At 37.1% G+C, this 18,442-nt stretch overlaps 1 protein-coding gene across 9 annotated transcripts; it reads right to left on the minus strand.

The window, feature by feature from the left end:
• Positions 1-2,957: 2,957 nt before the first annotated feature.
• On the minus strand, positions 2,958-13,288 carry LOC111328348 (histamine H2 receptor). Of its 9 annotated transcripts, none has more exons than XM_088741852.1 (3): positions 13,005-13,288; positions 7,560-10,796; positions 2,958-4,476 (listed from the first exon to the last, which is right to left on the minus strand). In XM_088741852.1, the coding sequence occupies exons 2-3, from the start codon at positions 7,593-7,595 to the stop codon at positions 3,178-3,180; spliced, it is 1,335 nt and encodes a 444-aa protein (XP_088597978.1). In that variant the 5' UTR covers positions 7,596-10,796; positions 13,005-13,288; the 3' UTR covers positions 2,958-3,177. The 9 variants fall into 9 exon arrangements, with proteins under 9 accessions (XP_088597978.1, XP_088597980.1, XP_088597977.1 ...); XM_088741854.1 differs by having other exon boundaries at positions 13,062-13,287; XM_088741851.1 differs by lacking the exon at positions 13,005-13,288 and having other exon boundaries at positions 7,560-8,464; positions 8,559-12,986.
• Positions 13,289-18,442: the final 5,154 nt, after the last annotated feature.

Genomic DNA, 18,442 nt, shown 5'->3' on the forward strand with positions numbered 1-18,442 from the left:
AAATATCAGGATATCAGTCCGAGCCCAAAACCATCACACATGGAGTTCCCCAAGGCTCAATACTAGGGCCCAAATTATTTTCAATATTTGTAAACGATCTTCCAGAATCAATAACTAGTGGTGAATTATTTATTTTTCCCGATGATACCACTATTTTTACAATTGGAAACAACACCGACGATATCATCTTAACACTCCAGTCTGTACTAGACCAGCTGTACACCTGGTGTCAATCAAACAGATTAATCGCCAACGAATCGAAATCTGAAGCCCTGATAATTTCTAGCCAGAACTTTATTGGCCCCCTGCCACGTTTGGCCTTTGGTAATAGCTTTATTGAGTACAAATCATCATCTAAATGTCTTGGGGTGACAATTGACAGCAAGCTATCATGGCAGGAGCACATAAAGAGCGTTTGTAAGTCATTCAGCAACAAAGTCGCAGTACTGAATCGGATAAAGTTTTTACCGATACCAACCTTAGAAAACATTTATTATAACTATTATCCCTAGCGTTTTGTATGGCATTGTAGTCTGGGGGTCTTGTTCTTCAACCTTGACGGATGATATTGATCGAATTCATTTAAGAGCTACTAGAATTATTTACAACCTACCCCATAGCATCCACAGTGATGACATCATGAACGCTCCACACTGGAACTCTATTGGTTCATTTTACATCAGGAGACTTTTAGTTATTACGTACAATATCTATCATGGAAATAGCATCGAGCCTCTAAATGACTTAATAGTGAAATCCGAGACTCCTTATGACTTAAGAAAATCCCTAAAAGTTAAGGTTCATAGACCAAGAACAGAAATGGGAAGATCTTCGTTTAAGCACAGAGCTGCACTATCCTGGAACCTCCTGCCCGAAGACATGAAGAACAGTTCAAACTTAACTTCCTTCAAGAGAAAACTCAGGGAAAATAAGAGAATTCTGAAATCTATCAGTTTTGCTGAAGCTTCCTGCAGCGTTTCCTACAAATCTGTTGACTTTAAATACTTTTAACATTTACTCCGTATTGTTATCAATACTCATTTCTTTAATTGTCATTATTTACATACCATTTTCGGTCTATTCACTAATTAGGTATTTATTAATTGATAGCTTAATTGATGCAGGTCCACATCAGGACGTAATGTCTTGCCTATCCCTCAACCTGCGTTATTAAATAAACTATGATGATGATCATCATCATCATTGGATAATGCAATTCAAGACTTTTTATTGGCTTAGCCATTATGGTACACCGCCTCCCGGTTAGCTCAATTGGTTAGAGTGCTGGACTGTTGTGCGAGAGGTCGAGGTCGATGGTTCGAGCCCCGGCCGGACCAACACTCAAGGTCTTAAAATAACTGAGGAGAATGCGCTACCTTTCTTTATTAAGAAATGGATAGACATTCTAGTCTTCTCGGATAAGGACGAATAAACCGTAGGTCCCGTCTCCTGCATCTATTAATTAGTTAATTTGGTTAGGCAGGGGACGTTAAAGAACCCACTCACGATATTACTGTGATGTGGTCTGGCGTATTTACTGGGAATTGGGGGGGGGGGCATCTTCAAATAAGTTTCCTTCGATTGTTTGTAAACTGCTGATGCAGTCTGGCCAAAGTCCCCCGAAAAGTGTTGTGATGCGCATTTCATCATATCCACATGTTAATTTGCGCAATATAAATATTAAATTATTATTATTGGTATATTAGCCAATATACCATAATCTACAAATATGGTAGGCGTACGCGTCAGCTTAAAATTAAAAGGGAGCTAAAAAATTTAAGAAAATTTAATAATTTAATTTAACGTTTTTAATAAAACAATTATTCCACTCGCGCTTGTTGGATCTCATATCCAACGCGCGTTCGTGGAGTAATTGTTAATTAGCTTGTTACATTTGCTGGTCAATTTTCATTGGCTATTTAGTTCGCCCATTCCAACTGTCGAAGTTACAGCTGCTAAAAAATCGGCCATGTTTAATTAAAGAGTTCTAGCGCTTCATCAGCCAAATTTAGCTGTAAATAAGAGCTGTTCAAAAATAATCAGATTGGTGTATTTCATTAAGAGGACCATTTTTTTACTGATGTCACGCCTGCGTGTATGGTGATTTCACAAATCATCTGTATGCAAAGAAGACAGGAGACTGCTTGGTAACGAGAGCTTAATCTCGTCAGTAGCCCGCCTGTAAAAGAACAACGCTATTGAGAGCGCAAGTCAGAGCAAGTAAGGTAAAAAACCATCGGGCTTGAAAATGAATAAAAACCAGTCAAACATTCTTGACTTAAGGAAAGAGAGACCCGTCAATAAAAGATGAAAAAGTTTGTTGAAAGTTTGTATTATTAAAAATTACTCAAATGGTATTGTTATAACATCTCCGTGCAATCCTTTTCCAGCATAGCTCCCATCTCTCTCTAAACATAACACTCATTACACTGCATTACACTCAAAATTCTGGTTGACTTAGTGAAGGTTCTTAGTGATTTAAATTTAACGTTTTTTTCTACTTATCATCAAATTCACACGTACAACTATCGTTCACATTATTGCAGAACTAATGTCGAGCAGTTTGCAATCTTGCACCACGGTCCAAAGGTTTGGAATTCCCTACCTCATGATCATATCCTATCCCACAGATTTTCTGTCTTTAAGATTTCGCTTAAAAAATTCTTAATTGACAGAAATCTAAATTAAACTTGTTCATCCGTAGTTAACTTACTGATCTAACTTCTACATCGTGTGAGGAACCCACATTTGATAAGCTCCTTACTTCTGCTGGGCTTCTTCGCCACACTACTTAAAAATGACCGTAAATTGTAACTTTATTTAGTTTAGGTATCATGATATTGTCTTAAAATAATATTTTGATAGTTATTATTTTAGATTGCTGTAAACAACCGTAATTTATTCTTGTGCTTGTGTGTAAGTGGCAAATAAATAAGTGAATAATAAAAAAACATATGTGAGACAAAGCTAGATTTACTTTATTAACTTAGTCACCAAAGCTCCAAACCAACTCGAAGTTATCTCAAGTTGTCGCGATCCTGTATCACTCGTTTGGCTTTGACCTTCCTTAGAATTTGCTTTTCACTATGACTGATGATATAGTATGACATCTTTTGTTTACAAAATTTGAACTTTCATTTATCAACCTAACTTGAAGTAAAGTTGTCATGAACAGCATTAAACAGTGGCCTCATTCCAAAGTTTTCCATTGGCCATATGAATATAATGTGGGTATATAACTCTTGCGTTTTCATCTCTACCTAATCGTCTTGCCTTCCCGTTGTTCGTCATTTCAACAGGCGTTTCTTGAATTACTTTTGCATCGCGAACAGCAGCCATGTTAAAAAATGAATTGGCATGGTCATCTCCTACATGGGTCGTTTCTGATGTTTGTTCAAACCGTGTCTCCCTTTTTCTGTCTGTACAAATCATTTGGTTGCTAGGATGAATGCTGTCGTTTTTTCCTTTATTTGAATTTCGCTTGCAGGAATAAAATCTGCAACAAAACACGGCTAAAAACGCGTCGCGAAATCGCTCGCTCCTCAAGCCAATCAAATAAGGATTAATGGCAGAGTTCATGAAGCCACACCAGTAAGCTGCGATTCCTAAGCCACGTGGTAATTTTTCTCGGGAAGAAACTGAAACAGCAACCGCGATGTATACAAAGAATGGCGTCCAGCAAATGATGAATACTATTAAGGCAAGGAAGAACGTAAAGACAGTTCTTTCTTGATTTTGTATTAAAGAGTATTGAGAATTACCAATTGTAGAAGTTGACAACCGCCTTGTGTGATTCCGTACAACGATATAAATTCGTATGTATGCATGGCTCATTACAACTAAAGGCAGTAAAAACGCGATCACAGCCAGACATATAATGTACAATCTTTCAAATTTATTTTCAGGAAATTTAAATCCGCATTGTAATGCTGAGGCGTTGTAGACATTGCGACCCCAGCCAACCATAGGTCCAATAGAAATTGTCACTGATAGCATCCATACACCAATTACGCTGAAAAATGCTTTTCTCTTAGTCATAATTTTTTCCATTGGCTTTACCACGGCGAAAAACCTGTCCATTGATATTGCAGTGTGCGTAAATATTGTGTTGCAAATTAAGACAGAGTTACAGAAGGCGTTTAGCTGACACACAGGCCCAGTGCCAAATGTCCACTTTCTCATTAAAGCAGTTTCGAGAGGAGATAGCATAGTCAAGAAAGTCATGGTGATATCACCAACGGCGAGATTCACCAAGAACATGTTCATTTCTGTCCACATTCTTCTGTTGCGGAAAACCGCGTAGCAAATTACAACGTTTCCTGTTAAACACGCTACCATGATGACGAGCAAAGTGGCCGCAGCAAAAGCAGTTTCTGCGACTGTAAAATCCACGAGGAAATTGTCATCATTCTCAGTTGGAGACAAAATGGAGCTGTTTGGAGCAATCGTTTTCTCCCCGTCCATGTTAAGAACTTTCTGCAAGAATTCGCAAAGAAAACGAGAAAAGTTACACTATAATTTTCCTTGAGCTTTCGCTTGAAGTGTGTATTGTTTTAGGTTGTACAAAACATGCAAACAAATTTGCATTTGAAAATCTTCATATTTAACCGTTCTAGGCGGTTTCACATAAATTTTACTTTCAGTTATTTTTCAAGTCAAATACAAAACATTTCCTTTAAAATTTAATTTCACATTCAGAGTCGAAACCACAGAAAATACGGTTATATACCGATCAACTGACACCTGCCAAGTCAGGCAGGAAGCTTGATGAGAATTTACGAACATTTACCTGTTGAGTTAAAGTCACGAAAACACTATTCTTCTTACAACAGCGATAAAACTTCTGAAATCTGCACCGCAACTTGGTCTCCTTACAATGTACGCTCAAATGTGGGAAGGCCTCCAACTAATTCAGGCGCGATGTTCACTGCCGGTACCAACCTGAAAAGCGACTGTGGCTCGCTGACAGTCTGCGATGGAAAACAATTTCGCTCATCCAGAACAAATTACAAGTCAAGCATTTTGTTAATTTTTCTAAAAATATTTGCATTCCTGACTCCTATAATAACATCAAAAACATTTGCATACCGTGGTGATGGTAGGCTTGTGTTTTGGCTATTTTCGCTTTTATTTGGTCAGATAATACCAAACCGGTCGATCACTGAATATGAGGAAATAAGTGAAAAACTGTGCTACTGGCAATTTATCTGTTTGTTATTCCTTCAGTGCGCTTCGACCTTTAATAGTATTATATTAATCACGATGACGATAACAATTGCAATATAATGATAATACTAAACACCAAATTTTATCGTGAAGGTGAAACTGAAAAGCTATTTGTTTAACTTGAAAAGGTCAGAAACGCTTCGTCAAAGGTGTATGGGCTGTATATCTTGCAAAAATATTATAAACTAATCGATGCAAAAGTATTACCAACCTCAGGTATCAGGTAAGCGTTCGAATAAGTATAAACATACATATGTCTTATTAACCAAGCGCGAGGGCCGTACTGGGAGAATATCGGCCCGAGGTCTTGACAGTACGGACTGAGCGCAGCGAGGTCCGTACAAAAAAGACCGAGGGCCGATATTCTTCCAGTACGGTCTCGAGCAAGCTTGGTTAATAAGAGATTTATTACACGACTGAAGTTCAAAGGGACACAAGTGCGGTATCATTCGGGATCATTCGGGACAGTGCCCGGTCCAATACTGAGAGAATATTGACCGGCAATAGAGCATTTTGATTGGGTGATTTTAGTTATTGGCCCTCTGACTTCCCGAGTCGTGTAATAAAAGTAGATTATTGAAAGCAGTAATCTGATCAAATAAATAAATGTGTTACAGAATAAATATAACAATATGGTGCGAAGGTATTATCTGACTGTTTTAATCAGAACGTCCGAATTGTCAATGCGAGGGTTAAGAAATCTCTCAAAGAATTATGAAAACCTGCAGAAGACACTACTGTGTATTAATATAGTATCTGGAAGAGCATTCGAAAGTTAAGTCTTAGCTACATTCTGTTTCTCCATTGAAACATAGACTGAACGGTATTCTTATATAAACTTATGTCTGAATCTCGACTTAGTCAATAAAGTAATCACGCATGATGATCATTCACTAATAAAATGTTTATGATAAAGTTAAGTAAACATTTGTTTATCTTCACTTTGTCGTGGGAACCTTTCTTACAAGGACGCAGAGGAGGCTGAGATGAACGCCTTGATTTTGCTCATCTTTCTAATTTTAACTAGACGCACATCTGCGTGAACTCGGGCTTTCAATATCGCACATCTGGAGTTATCTTTGGGGGACTGCCATATTGCCATCGTTACTGTCGTCACGCAATTTCATCATTGCCGGTCATGAACAAGTTTACTTGTGTTTATGTTTGTCTGCTGGAGTGTAATGAATGTTGTTATGGTACTGGACAACAATCAAAATAATATATTACCATATAGGGGTAAGTTCCTATTGATGCCAAAGGTTGAAAGGCAAGGACTTTTCAATGACTTTAAAGGCCAAGTTTTAGAAAATTGAAGGACCACTTTTGGAAAGGTTTGCATAAGCAATTTTAAAATCATTTAATATTATTTCTCAACTTTTCCATGAAAGTACTGTAATTTTCAACTTGAAAACTGCTAAAGAAAAAGTATTGCAAAAATCAAGCCTTAGTCCTCAAATTTAAGTACTTTCAAGGCCTTGAGTTTTTAATTTTTAAATTCAAGCAACTTCAAGGACTTTCAAGCTTTTTACAAACCCTGAGTAGGTAATGTACTTGTCTTTAACAGCAAGGAGAAGGGAATTTTTTATCTATTATTGGTACCAAGTCAAAGCTTGTTGCCAAATGTCCACCCATGGAGAGTTGTCAGAAATCAGTAGATTGAGGCAGTATTACTGTTCAATAGTTCAAATAATTGTTTTTAATAGAAAAATCCCTGAATATTTAATACTGCTGATGGCCACAACAAGAGAAGCAGTGCTATTTACAGTTTTAGTATGTTCAATTAAAGGCATTTGACTTTCATTACATACCAAGAGGGAATACACATATTTTGACCTTTTTGTGGGTTTCAAAATAAATGTCATACAAAAATCTGAAAACCACATCAAAAACCCTGTGCATTCAACTATTATTTCTTATAAGATATTTGAGAATTGATTTGCTGTCAACTGAATCAGGCAATATTCCTTCACTGTAATCATTCTTAAGATCTAAACTTGCTTCAGTTCCACAAACATCAGTTTTTGGCAAATCATCTGACAGTAAATACTTGTTCAAAGATGAATTTCCACAATCTTCTGCCATACTGTATAACATTAGATATGGTGTTTGAATTCCAATAACTACATGATTTTATTATGGAGTATCAGAGTGAATAGACAGCCACACAATTCACATTGAACTTTCTGGTTTAATTCACAGGCATGACTGAAAATGGGCACTATTTTGAAATTTATCAATTTTAACCCCTTTCAACTCAAATTTATGGTTATGTATACTCTGAAAAGAACGTACTAAGCTATTCAGTGATGATACTTCAAGCAGCACACATGTACCTTGAGAATGGCTTCAGCCATAAATATCCCTTGCATGAGAATCGAATATTTTCAAGCCCGCATTGCCTTTACAATAGGTAGCAACTGCAGTACATCCTACTGTCAAGACAAAATTGTTGAAATTTTTGGCTATAAGTGAAAAAGGCTCTATCTAAGGAGGTACAGTACTGATATCCTTCTATTGTAGCTTCTTGATGAATATAGTGTCAGTGTAACTTTTACCGTATTGAAGTTCATAGTCAGTCTTGCATACATTTAAAAGTGTGGGTAATTTTGTCTGCATTAAAAATGATTGTCTGGCTAACCGAGACAAACTTGATTTCCAATATTGATTATTGACACCAGATCATTAGCAGAATTGATTCCTTGTTTGTTATTGTAAATCAAAGAGCATTATATAAACTCATTGCAACACACTGTTTTCCTGAATTTTGTCCAAATACCAACTCATTAGCTTGGCTATATGGTGCCGTTATTGTTTTGCTAGGGTCAGTGTAGATTGGAGTTGGACCAGGGTTTTTCTCTATATCTGAACTCAGTTGAAATTTACAATAGTTTGATACGTGTCTGACTCTTACAAAGACACATGGGTCTATTACAAGAATACATTGATAAATACCGACCTGCTCTATGCTTCAATTTAATTATCCTTTGATACACCCTCACAGAACAATTCAACAAATACTTCTTCTCATGTTGTGTAACTTTATATAATTTTATCCTCTTCGTATTAAGCTTACAAACATTCTTTGTAACTCTTCTAACCTTCACATAGTGACGTAACCGAGAGGAATTCGGTATGATTGGACGAATACGCTCATAAACAAATTCCTTCACTTTCCTGCTTTTACCAGAACTCATCGGCGTATCGCAAAGCTCACAGCTGCGAAACAACTTTGATCAATCTAGTAGAAGATTGGAGACTCGCGAGGGATCAAAGACAGGTAGTGAGCATACTTTCAACAGATATGTCAAAGGCATTTGACTCGTTGCACCCACCTATGCAAGCTTAAAGCGTACGGTCTCCAGGAAAGCGCTATTCAACTCTTAAACAGCTATTTAAATGAACGGAAATATCAAGTAAAGATCGGCCGTCATGTTAGTTCGAGCAGATTTGTGAGTCGGGGCTGTCCTCAGGATTCCACGCAGGTGCAGATCAGGCAGCTGTCACATCCCAGTTAAAGGATAGTGCCAACCCAACTGGTCGGCATTAGATAACATAGGGTGAAGTAGACCCGAATGATTAGCATTTTCCGATCATGGTTGTGACGTCATCTTCCGACCGCACTGTAAATTTCGGAAATTAACATGGCGGTGTAAGTGTAAAACCAGTAGTTCGTGTTGCGCACAATTGCAGGCTGTAAGCTTAGACTAGGCCAGGCATCTTTTTAGTGTACGGAGTTGCAGACTAATAAGCATTTCGCTGGACAAGCAGAAGAATGTTTCCGGACCTACTTACTTAAATGAAGGACTCTATGCTACCTCACCCGATGTTACTTTTCAGTACCACAGGACAATATATAAGTACATAAGATAGGGTGAGGATTATTTGTAATGATGTCTGAAGCAATACGATAAAGCCAAGCCATACTTTTTTTCGCGTTGAAAGAGGGTGTTAGTAATGAAGTCCTTAAAAGTAACATATTAAAAGGAAGCAACTTTGAGCGAAGTCACATTTATACATGATTATGTGCTTGGGCTACATGTGTACTTTAAAATCAACTACTATCCTTACTATCCCATCGAAGGCTAACATCAGAACCAATATAAAAGAGAATTGCGAGTGTTGAGAGTATCTTTGAGGTTTACCGTTTTACGCCGTACGAAAAGTCAGCTATACATATAAAAAGGCTATAAATAAAGAAGAGTAACCTTCCCATCCCCTCGCCCCTCAGTCTTGATGGTTTCGCCAGTTAAACTTGAACTCCCCTCTTCCGATGAGCTGCCTGTTCAAGTGGGAAAATCTGGCGGGGGAATTGAATGTGGTATCTATGTTTACAATGAAAGAAGCGAAAGAATCTTTTTTTTTCCGTGGAAATTTCCGAAACATTCGGCTACGTTCTGTCTTTGGATCATGCCAAAAAGATGATTTCAAAATATGAAACGACGAACACCGTAAAATTTTCCAGTTACAAGGCTGACAAGGTCTTTTTTTTCATACAAAAACATAAACTTCCATCTTCATTTAAGAATTTCATCATCCACTCAATAGAATAGCTTCTGCTATTTGAACATACACAATCTTCATCATTATTTTTGCCTTCCTCAGTTGGTTTTATAACCAGCTGTAGTTCATCTCTCTTTGTAAACAAGTATGTGTGCATTCAGAATAAAACTAATAATCTCTTTCAACAATAAATTGCCAAATTAAAATTTGAAGCGCAGTCAGGATGAGACATATTAAAATACACTAAAAAGGTTTTTTCTCAGTATTTAATATTAAAATTTAAAACTCACTGCAGATTGAAAAAGATACAAAACATGAAAGATCAAAAGAATCAAAACGATTGAGAGATGATATGGCAAAAGGAAATGTGAGGTCTGAGCTGAGAATTTACATAGAGTTTCCTACTGAGACTGACCATGCACATCATCTTATGGGAGAGGTAAGATAATAGAAGGTGAGGGTATGAAGTCCACCTTCAACTGCCAGTACCAATCACTGTTTGCTTAATCAGAAAAAAAAAATTCGCTTTCTGTCTGTTTTTTAATAAGGTGTCTTGTTGGAGCTATAACACTCTCTGTTTTAACTTAAGTATAACATGCCTTGAGAGAAATTAATATCTTAACACATATTATTCTCATTTCATTCCAGGGGAGCAACCTATCTCAGCTTGTGGATGACAGGATCATCAGACAAATTGAAAAGCTTGTCAATGAGGAAATGAAAGACACCCATGAAATACGGAGACACCTGACTGTCTACATAAAAAATGAAATATATTAGCAAAGGATGAAATCCAACCATCTCCCTCAAACCAGAGGTTTTATCCTAAGCTGAGTGATATAAGGAGCCACATGTAACAAGCTACCGTAGAGCACAGATTCTCAAAAAGTGATCAAGAGAATGTGGCAGAAAAAGTTATCCAGTGGAAAGCATCTAGCCCAGAGGACTTCATCTACTTCCAGCCATGTGGAGATGTCTCTTCAGCCACAACAGATGGAGAAGACCACACTACAGAACAGGATCCCAGCACCCTTCTGTTTGTCCATCAAAGTGCCTGGCAGCACAGACTCCTGAAAAGATATGGCAACATTTGTCTACTAGATGCCACATACAAAACTACCCGTTACGCTTTACCTCGGTTTTTCCTTGTGGTGCGCACAAATGGTGACTACCAGGTAGTTGGATCATTTGTGGTGGAATTCAAACAGCATTCTGATAAAAATCATACTGGGCTTAGTTGTCATTTGCTTTCGCAAATGCGAAACCTGATCAAAGTGTGGATGATGAAAGGTAGATATCTAAAATGTATCTAATTGAACTTTTCCAATGCCACCAGTTTTGAGAGTTTCAATTACAGTATTTGTGAGCTCCAATGAAGCATGCAACAGTATATTTGCTAACAATTTTTTGCCAAAACCTAAACAACAAATGAATTATCTGACTTGTGAAAAAATTCATTTTGGCTGGGAAAATCTGACATATCACTCACTTAAGTCAGTAAGCTAGGCCAGAGTATATTGTAAATATTGAGATGCATTTAAAGTTTTGATGAGCCAACCACACCATGTTATTTACAAAACAGTATGCAGTGTCATATATATATATATATATAATGTACATGCATGACATATTCTGTGATTAATATGCTTTACAGAAAAAAAAGAAGAATTTCTATATGTTTATTCAATGATGAAACAGGATCATATTCCTATGGAAGAATGTTATCATGTTGTAACAAGAATTTTCTCTTGAGCTGTTTATTTGGAATAAGGTTTGTTCTAGTCTGCATGCAGACATTTTTGTGTTTTCTTTGTTTCACTTTTTCCACACTAAGACATTTCACCAGTACAATCACAACAATAAATGGCACACATGAAGTACTTGTCACCTAGCTTCTTTACACCATTTTGTCCATAGGGTCTCATGTGTGGGGTAAGTTGATTTTAAAAATATTGCACACCAGAAGGTTTCAGTTCTTATTATATGACTGAGAAAATTACCTCTTTATGATTGACTGATAGCAGGCAAATTTATCACTAATTCTTAATTTGAACTGCATTGCTAATGAATGCAAGCATGTTTGTAATTTTCTCAGTCATATAATAAATGAGTGATCGTAACAGAAAGCTATAATGATTAAGGATTTACACTACTTGCAATATTTGAAAATTCTTTAAAATTGCATTCGCTTAAAAGCTCATGCAATTTTGAGAGAATATTTAAAATATCACTTGTAGTGTAAAACATTAATTGCATTATGTAACATTCACATTCATACAATTATCAATACAACATCCATACCCCAGAGACATAACAATCATTTAGATTCAGGGTTGCCCAGAGGGCATACAATCAAGGTGAAGAGGCAATGATTTGATTGGTACATAACTTGCTCTGAATTTGTTGCTCTTAACCAATTTTTCAAAAAATGTTCTTCAAGTAATTAATATTATTAAGATAAATGTAAACTTGTAAAATTGACGGAAGTTTTGGCATAGAAAAATAACACTAATATTGCATAAAGATCCATCCCTTAAACAAAGAAGGCCCAAAACAGAGTGTATATGATAGACACTGAACTACATAACTTAGAATTCTCAAAATAATAACAATAATCCTCAGCCTATGTTATGTACTGTCCTGTGCAAAAGGTCCAAATAACATCGGGTGAGGTAGCTCGAGAATAGGTCGGCTCGTGAGTTCCTCCGGAAACATCCATCTGCTTGTCCCGCGAACTGCTTAGTAGTCTACAAACGTAAACGAAAACGATGCGTGGCCTAGTCTGAGCTTACAGACACCGCGGAAATACGTTTTCGTGACGTCACAGGAACTGGTCAGTGGTCATCAACTTTAGGCTGCCAAGCGGTTCCATATGTTCCATATGTTCCATATGAAGACATCTGCTTTTTGCGTGGTTTTAAGTTGGAAAATATGCATGATACTTCTCCTTGTTTGTTATATTTGATCCTTTGAATTAGCTTTTAATACTAAAACCACGTCTTAACAACTAGCGGTTTGGGGGAGTCATTTTGTTTGGAGTTGTGTCCTGTTTGCTGACCTAGGCTGGCCGTCCAGTTACGAAGCGCGATCTTGGTTCTTCAGTCGCCCTCGCCTTCAGAATTGTCAAAAACAGCGGTAGTTATCCAGACAAAGCAGGAGATTAGTTCTGTAAGATACTTTACCAGCGAGTCTGAAGACTGGTTGGATTTTTAAGTGTTATTAGCATGAAGCGATACAGATAATTATTGTGTTTCGAAAATATTCATACACTCACTTACCGCCGACGTGCGGTGCCTTTTCATTTTGGTAATTATTCGCTTGGATGAGAATTTTACCTTTATAGACTGATTTTTCGCCATTCCACCCTTCTGATTTTCTGTGCCTTTAAGAACTGGTGTCCGTAATCAAAATATGAAAACATTTGTTCATTTCATATACTTGCAGTTTTATCAACAAGTTATCTCGTGAACAGGCACAACCAAACGTACTAAAGACATGTAAAAGAGATCTACTATCAACTGCTGTCAATAAAGGCTTAATTCAAGATAAATTATAAATGAACCGATCATGTTGGACGGTCTCAAATATTGCATATTTTCCGCGCCCCCAATCAATCGCATATAGAATAATCTTTGTCGAGCCTTTGCGCAGCAAACTATTCACAATTTCTTCGATTTCCACTTCCTTTGTAAACATCACTAAACAAGCGTTATTCTGTTGCAACAAAAGCTATTTTAATTTCCCAAACAGCTCTAATTGTTTTACACGAAAGCATTTTCAATGAAACCCACTTTATTATTATTATTGTTATATTTTTATAACTCAGTCATTTGAAACTTTTACAGGCACATGTATGTTTACCTGAAGTATATTCCACTATCTTGCATGTGCATTGCATTAATTTATGCAAACAATCAACTAGTCTTCTTCCATTCATTTTTTTAAGATTAGCTTAGCTTTGCTTTACATACACATCACATGCGCTGCCACTGTAAGGATAATTATGATCCCCATCAGTAATATTACATCATATCCCTACAGAACATTGTTATGAAACATTCCCATTTGACTTGTAGCCATTTTCTTTCAAGGTGGCAAAATATATGTATATTGCTGAAATTAGTAAGGATTTCTTATTGAATACAACTAGTGTAGTCATACCAGTGCTCCCCTCCCCAGTAATAAGTTGGGAAAAGGACATTTGTATGGTGCTATCATTGTTTATGTTTGGGAATATCCCATCCCTGATGTTTATTTGACTGGATGGGCACAGCAGTACACAGGCTAATTACAAGCTTTTGGTTACTCCTCATGACTTAGTGTTAACTGGGAATTGACAGCTGGCTTAATCTAATCAATTTTCTCCTGAACATTTTTAACAAACAACTTTGACTTCAGAAATACTTCTGATAATTTCCCTCTGACATTTCTAATTTGGAAGATTAATCATCATAATCATTATGTTCTTTCCACCTCCTTAAACACCCAACATAAGTTCTTTGTTTATAATTCAGGCAGCTTCTGAATATAAGAAATCAAGTTTAGAAGGTAGTTGATTCATTCAAGGCTGTTGCAATATGAGAAAAGTCAATACAGTGCTTTATTCACATAAATTGATTAAATTATATTATTATAATTATTTTACCTTACAGTACTTTTGTTTTTTAAACTTTTTTTAAATTTGTTTTCTAGAAGTACCAAGATGGTAATGTTACTCTGTGAATCAGGGAGCTATATAAAGCAGAAGTATTCTATTAGCTTACTACATTTTATGTTGCAGATGGCAGTAAGTTAGTAAAGAAAGAAAAGAAAAAGCAAAAATAAATAAAATAAAATGATTAGTGAGGGAAGAGCAGCATAAAAAAAGACATACTACAAATTATTCATAATTGTGATGGGAAAAAAAATACTTGTTGGGAAAGTAAAATTATTGCTCAGAAAAAAAATTACAGCTTAGAAAAAAAAATTACAAACTAAGGTGGAAAGTGAAAACTTAATTTATTACCATTACAATGGACATTTTGTACTTAAACATATCTCGGTTTATTCTTCCTCTGGTTGAGCCAATTTTTGTATTTTTGGGGGCTTCAGTCCTAAACATGTTACAGTCATAGGTTTTTGGCCAAGTATGATACGTACAGTAACGAGTGGGGATAGGGTGTCCGTGCAACACGGGCATGTTTTGTCTTCTCGGCGAATCTGACCGGATTGCCGTTGACATACCGATTTATACGGTTCAAGCCACTGCTTTATAAACCTGATGGTGCAGCGTCCTCGGATCACCGCTTCAGCCATTCAAAAACCGTCTCATTTTTAGCCTTAGTGCTTACGCTCTTCTATAAACAAAACTTACGTGCCACGGAGCCGCCAGCGAAAAACAACAATTTCATATCGTGTGCAACTTCAGTTCGGCTTTGGCAAATTATATAATTGAGCTTGAGAACTATCCAAAAGGTGAACGGAGTTTCAAAGCTAAGTTTACAGTATTCTTTCTAAGTTTTGCCTTTTTATGCTGTCGATTTGACTCACAGCGAAAACATTGTAAAAGTTAACGACATTTTATGGTTTCGTCGAGGTGTCCGCTGACCAATAAAATACTGTATCGTGCCTTAAAAAACGTATTTCCGCGGTGTCGAGCTTACAGCGTACAATCGCCCGCCACATACTGGTTTCACGCTTACGTCGCCATGTAATTTCCGAAGCTTACAGTGCGGTCGGGAGATGACGTCACTACGATGATCGGAAAATGCTAATCATTCGGGTCTAGTTCACCCTATGTTATCTAATGCCGACCGTGCCAACTTAGCAACAACGTGGTACGACTCTAACTTACTGGCGGGAAACCTTGAGAAATACCAGATTTTGAACTTGGGCTTCACTCAAAATGACAGTAACATCTGTGTGAATGATGTTGAAATCCAAACCAAAGATAACATTAAATTTCTAGGAGTAGAGTTAGATTCCAAGCTAAATTTCTCTGAGCATATAATCTCTATCTGCAAAAAAGCTAGTCAGAGAATTGGCGTTCTAATGAGATTACGTAACTTAATTCCTACGAAATCTAAGCTAATACTGTTCAAAAGCGCGGTTCTACCATACCTCTCGTTTTGTCACCTAGGGTGGCACTTTTGCAAAGCGAGCGACGCTCGAAAGCTTGAAAGACTACAAGAAAGAGGACTTCGGGCGGTTTTCAAGAACTATAATTCTAGTTAAGAACAGTTATTAGAGAGGGTAGATTTGCCCACTCTACTAAATAGGCGCTTACAGGACCTATGCATCCTCATGTACAAAGCAAAGCATAAACTGTGTCCTGCATATATAAGCAACATCTTTAAAGTACACAATAGTAATTACAATTTAAGGCAAGCCGATTTCTCTATACCCAGGTATGAAACTGTCACTTATGGCAAACACTCTATTAGATTTCTAGGGCCCAGGCTATGGACAAAATTACCCAAGAGTATAAGGGAGGTCGAGACCCTCAAGTCTTTCAAAGGCAAGATACGCCAACTCAGTATAAGTGAGCTCTTGGATGATGGCTGCACACGCTGTAGCCTCTGCTCCTCTTGAATTTTGTATCTGTTTATTACAAATCCCGTAACTAGTTAACCATAGATTTTCTCTTTGTTTTAACTCGTCGTCGTCGTCGTCGTTGGCTCCCCTTCTGTATAGAAGATAGGTGTCCATTTCACATCATTGACTGATGGTGAGTTCTTTAATGGCTGTAAAGGCCAATACGAGCCTTGAATTGTCTATCATATTCTGGACAACACAGGCCTGGTGGTAATTCTGTCCGTGGATGTTCTTGTCTTTCTTTCTTCCTTTCCCTCTTCAGCCTTATGCCTTTTGAACGCCTTTCCTCAAACTTTTCCATTCCATCTCTTATTGCTTTCCTCCAAATAGTTCTGTTCATAGCCAGATTTTCCCATTCTTTAGTATCAATAGCGCACTGGCTAAGGTGACTTTTCAGCCCGTCCTTGAATCTTTTCTTTTGCCCCCCTACATCCCGTTTACCTTCTGTCAGTTCACTGTAAAACATACTACTGTAAATAGCTCCTAATCTTTTTTCTTTTTTAGTGTCGCCAAATTAGTAAGGGATTTTTCCCTAGCTAGACGGCTCTTGACACTTTTAATAAAGTTTTACTACTACTACTACTACTACTACTACTACTACTACTACTACTACTACTACTACTACTTTCTGCCCTTTCTTCTGAGACATTTCAGAGCAGCTTCTTGTATTCTACTGGGTTCTCGATCACGTCTAAATACACGGTTGTGTTTACATGTAAACATAATATGAGATAGCTCGTTTGATATAGCAGGTTTCGCTTGATATTTCTCGATAGAAGGTTCACTCGTAAATTGATCTCTCGTAAAGTTGGCGGACCGACCCGTTCCCAAAACGCTGACAAAGAATACCCGACCACATCGTTTACACGTCTATTGTGTTATACCTCATTCTTCAAAGCCTCCCGACATATGTAAATGTGTGGAGGGGTATTCTGAAGTTGCTCAATTTTTAGTGTGGGTCTACTGATAACGATGTGTGACTTTCTATGTATACTGAGCGTAATAGCCATCGAATTTCTTTCGCGTACATCAGTCCACGAACGTAGCCATTGCCTTACCATGCGCTCTAGAGTTCATTCTACACATGCGCATATACTTCACGCATGTGCTGTAATGGAACTGCGTTTTGTGAACAAACGCAAAAAAAAAAAAAGCCGAATTTATATGAGGGGTCATCTCCGCCAATATCCTGTTTCAAATTCTGTTCTAAAAAACCTGTATGCTATTGCTTTTTATCAAATTCTTTTCAGAACAGAAATTGGCGAAACAGAATAGAAATTGGCGAAACAGAATAGAAATTGGCGAAACAGAATAGAAATTGGTGAAACAGAATAGAAATTGGCGAAACACAATAGAAATTGGCGAAACAGAATAGAAATTGGCGAAACACAATAGAAATTGGCGAAACACAATAGAAATTGGCGAAACACAATAGAAATTGGCGAAACAGAATAGAAATTGGCGAAACACAATAGAAATTGGCGAAACAGAATAGAAATTGGCGAAACAGAATAGAAATTGGCGAAACACAATAGAAATTGGCGAAACACAATAGAAATTGGCGAAACACAATAGAAATTGGCGAAACAGAATAGAAATTGGCGAAACAGAATAGAAATTGGCGAAACACAATAGAAATTGGCGAAACACAATAGAAATTGGCGAAACACAATAGAAATTGGCGAAACACAATAGAAATTGGCGAAACACAATAGAAATTGGCGAAACACAATAGAAATTGGCGAAACAGAATAGAAATTGGCGAAACAGAATAGAAATTGGCGAAACACAATAGAAATTGGCGAAACACAATAGAAATTGGCGAAACACAGTGGAAATTGGCGAAACACAGTAGAAATTGGCGAAACACAATAGAAATTGGCGAAACAGAATAGAAATTGGCGAAACACAATAGAAATTGGCGAAACACAATAGAAATTGGCGAAACACAATAGAAATTGGCGAAACACAATAGAAATTGGCGAAACACAATAGAAATTGGCGAAACACAATAGAAATTGGCGAAACAGAATAGAAATTGGCGAAACAGAATAGAAATTGGCGAAACACAATAGAAATTGGCGAAACACAATAGAAATTGGCGAAACACAATAGAAATTGGCGAAACACAATAGAAATTGGC

This window comes from Stylophora pistillata, chromosome 12 (assembly GCF_964205215.1).
Source record: "Stylophora pistillata chromosome 12, jaStyPist1.2, whole genome shotgun sequence".
Taxonomy (NCBI): domain Eukaryota; kingdom Metazoa; phylum Cnidaria; class Anthozoa; order Scleractinia; family Pocilloporidae; genus Stylophora; species Stylophora pistillata.

Coding starts and splice junctions, on each gene's coding strand:
- LOC111328348 (XM_088741852.1), bottom strand. CDS start 7,595: ATGCAAGGGATATTTATGGCTGAAGCCATTCTCAAG. Junction 4,477..7,559: donor TGGCTGAAGCCATTCTCAAG/GTACATGTGTGC, acceptor GAATTCTTGCAG/AAAGTTCTTAACATGGACGG.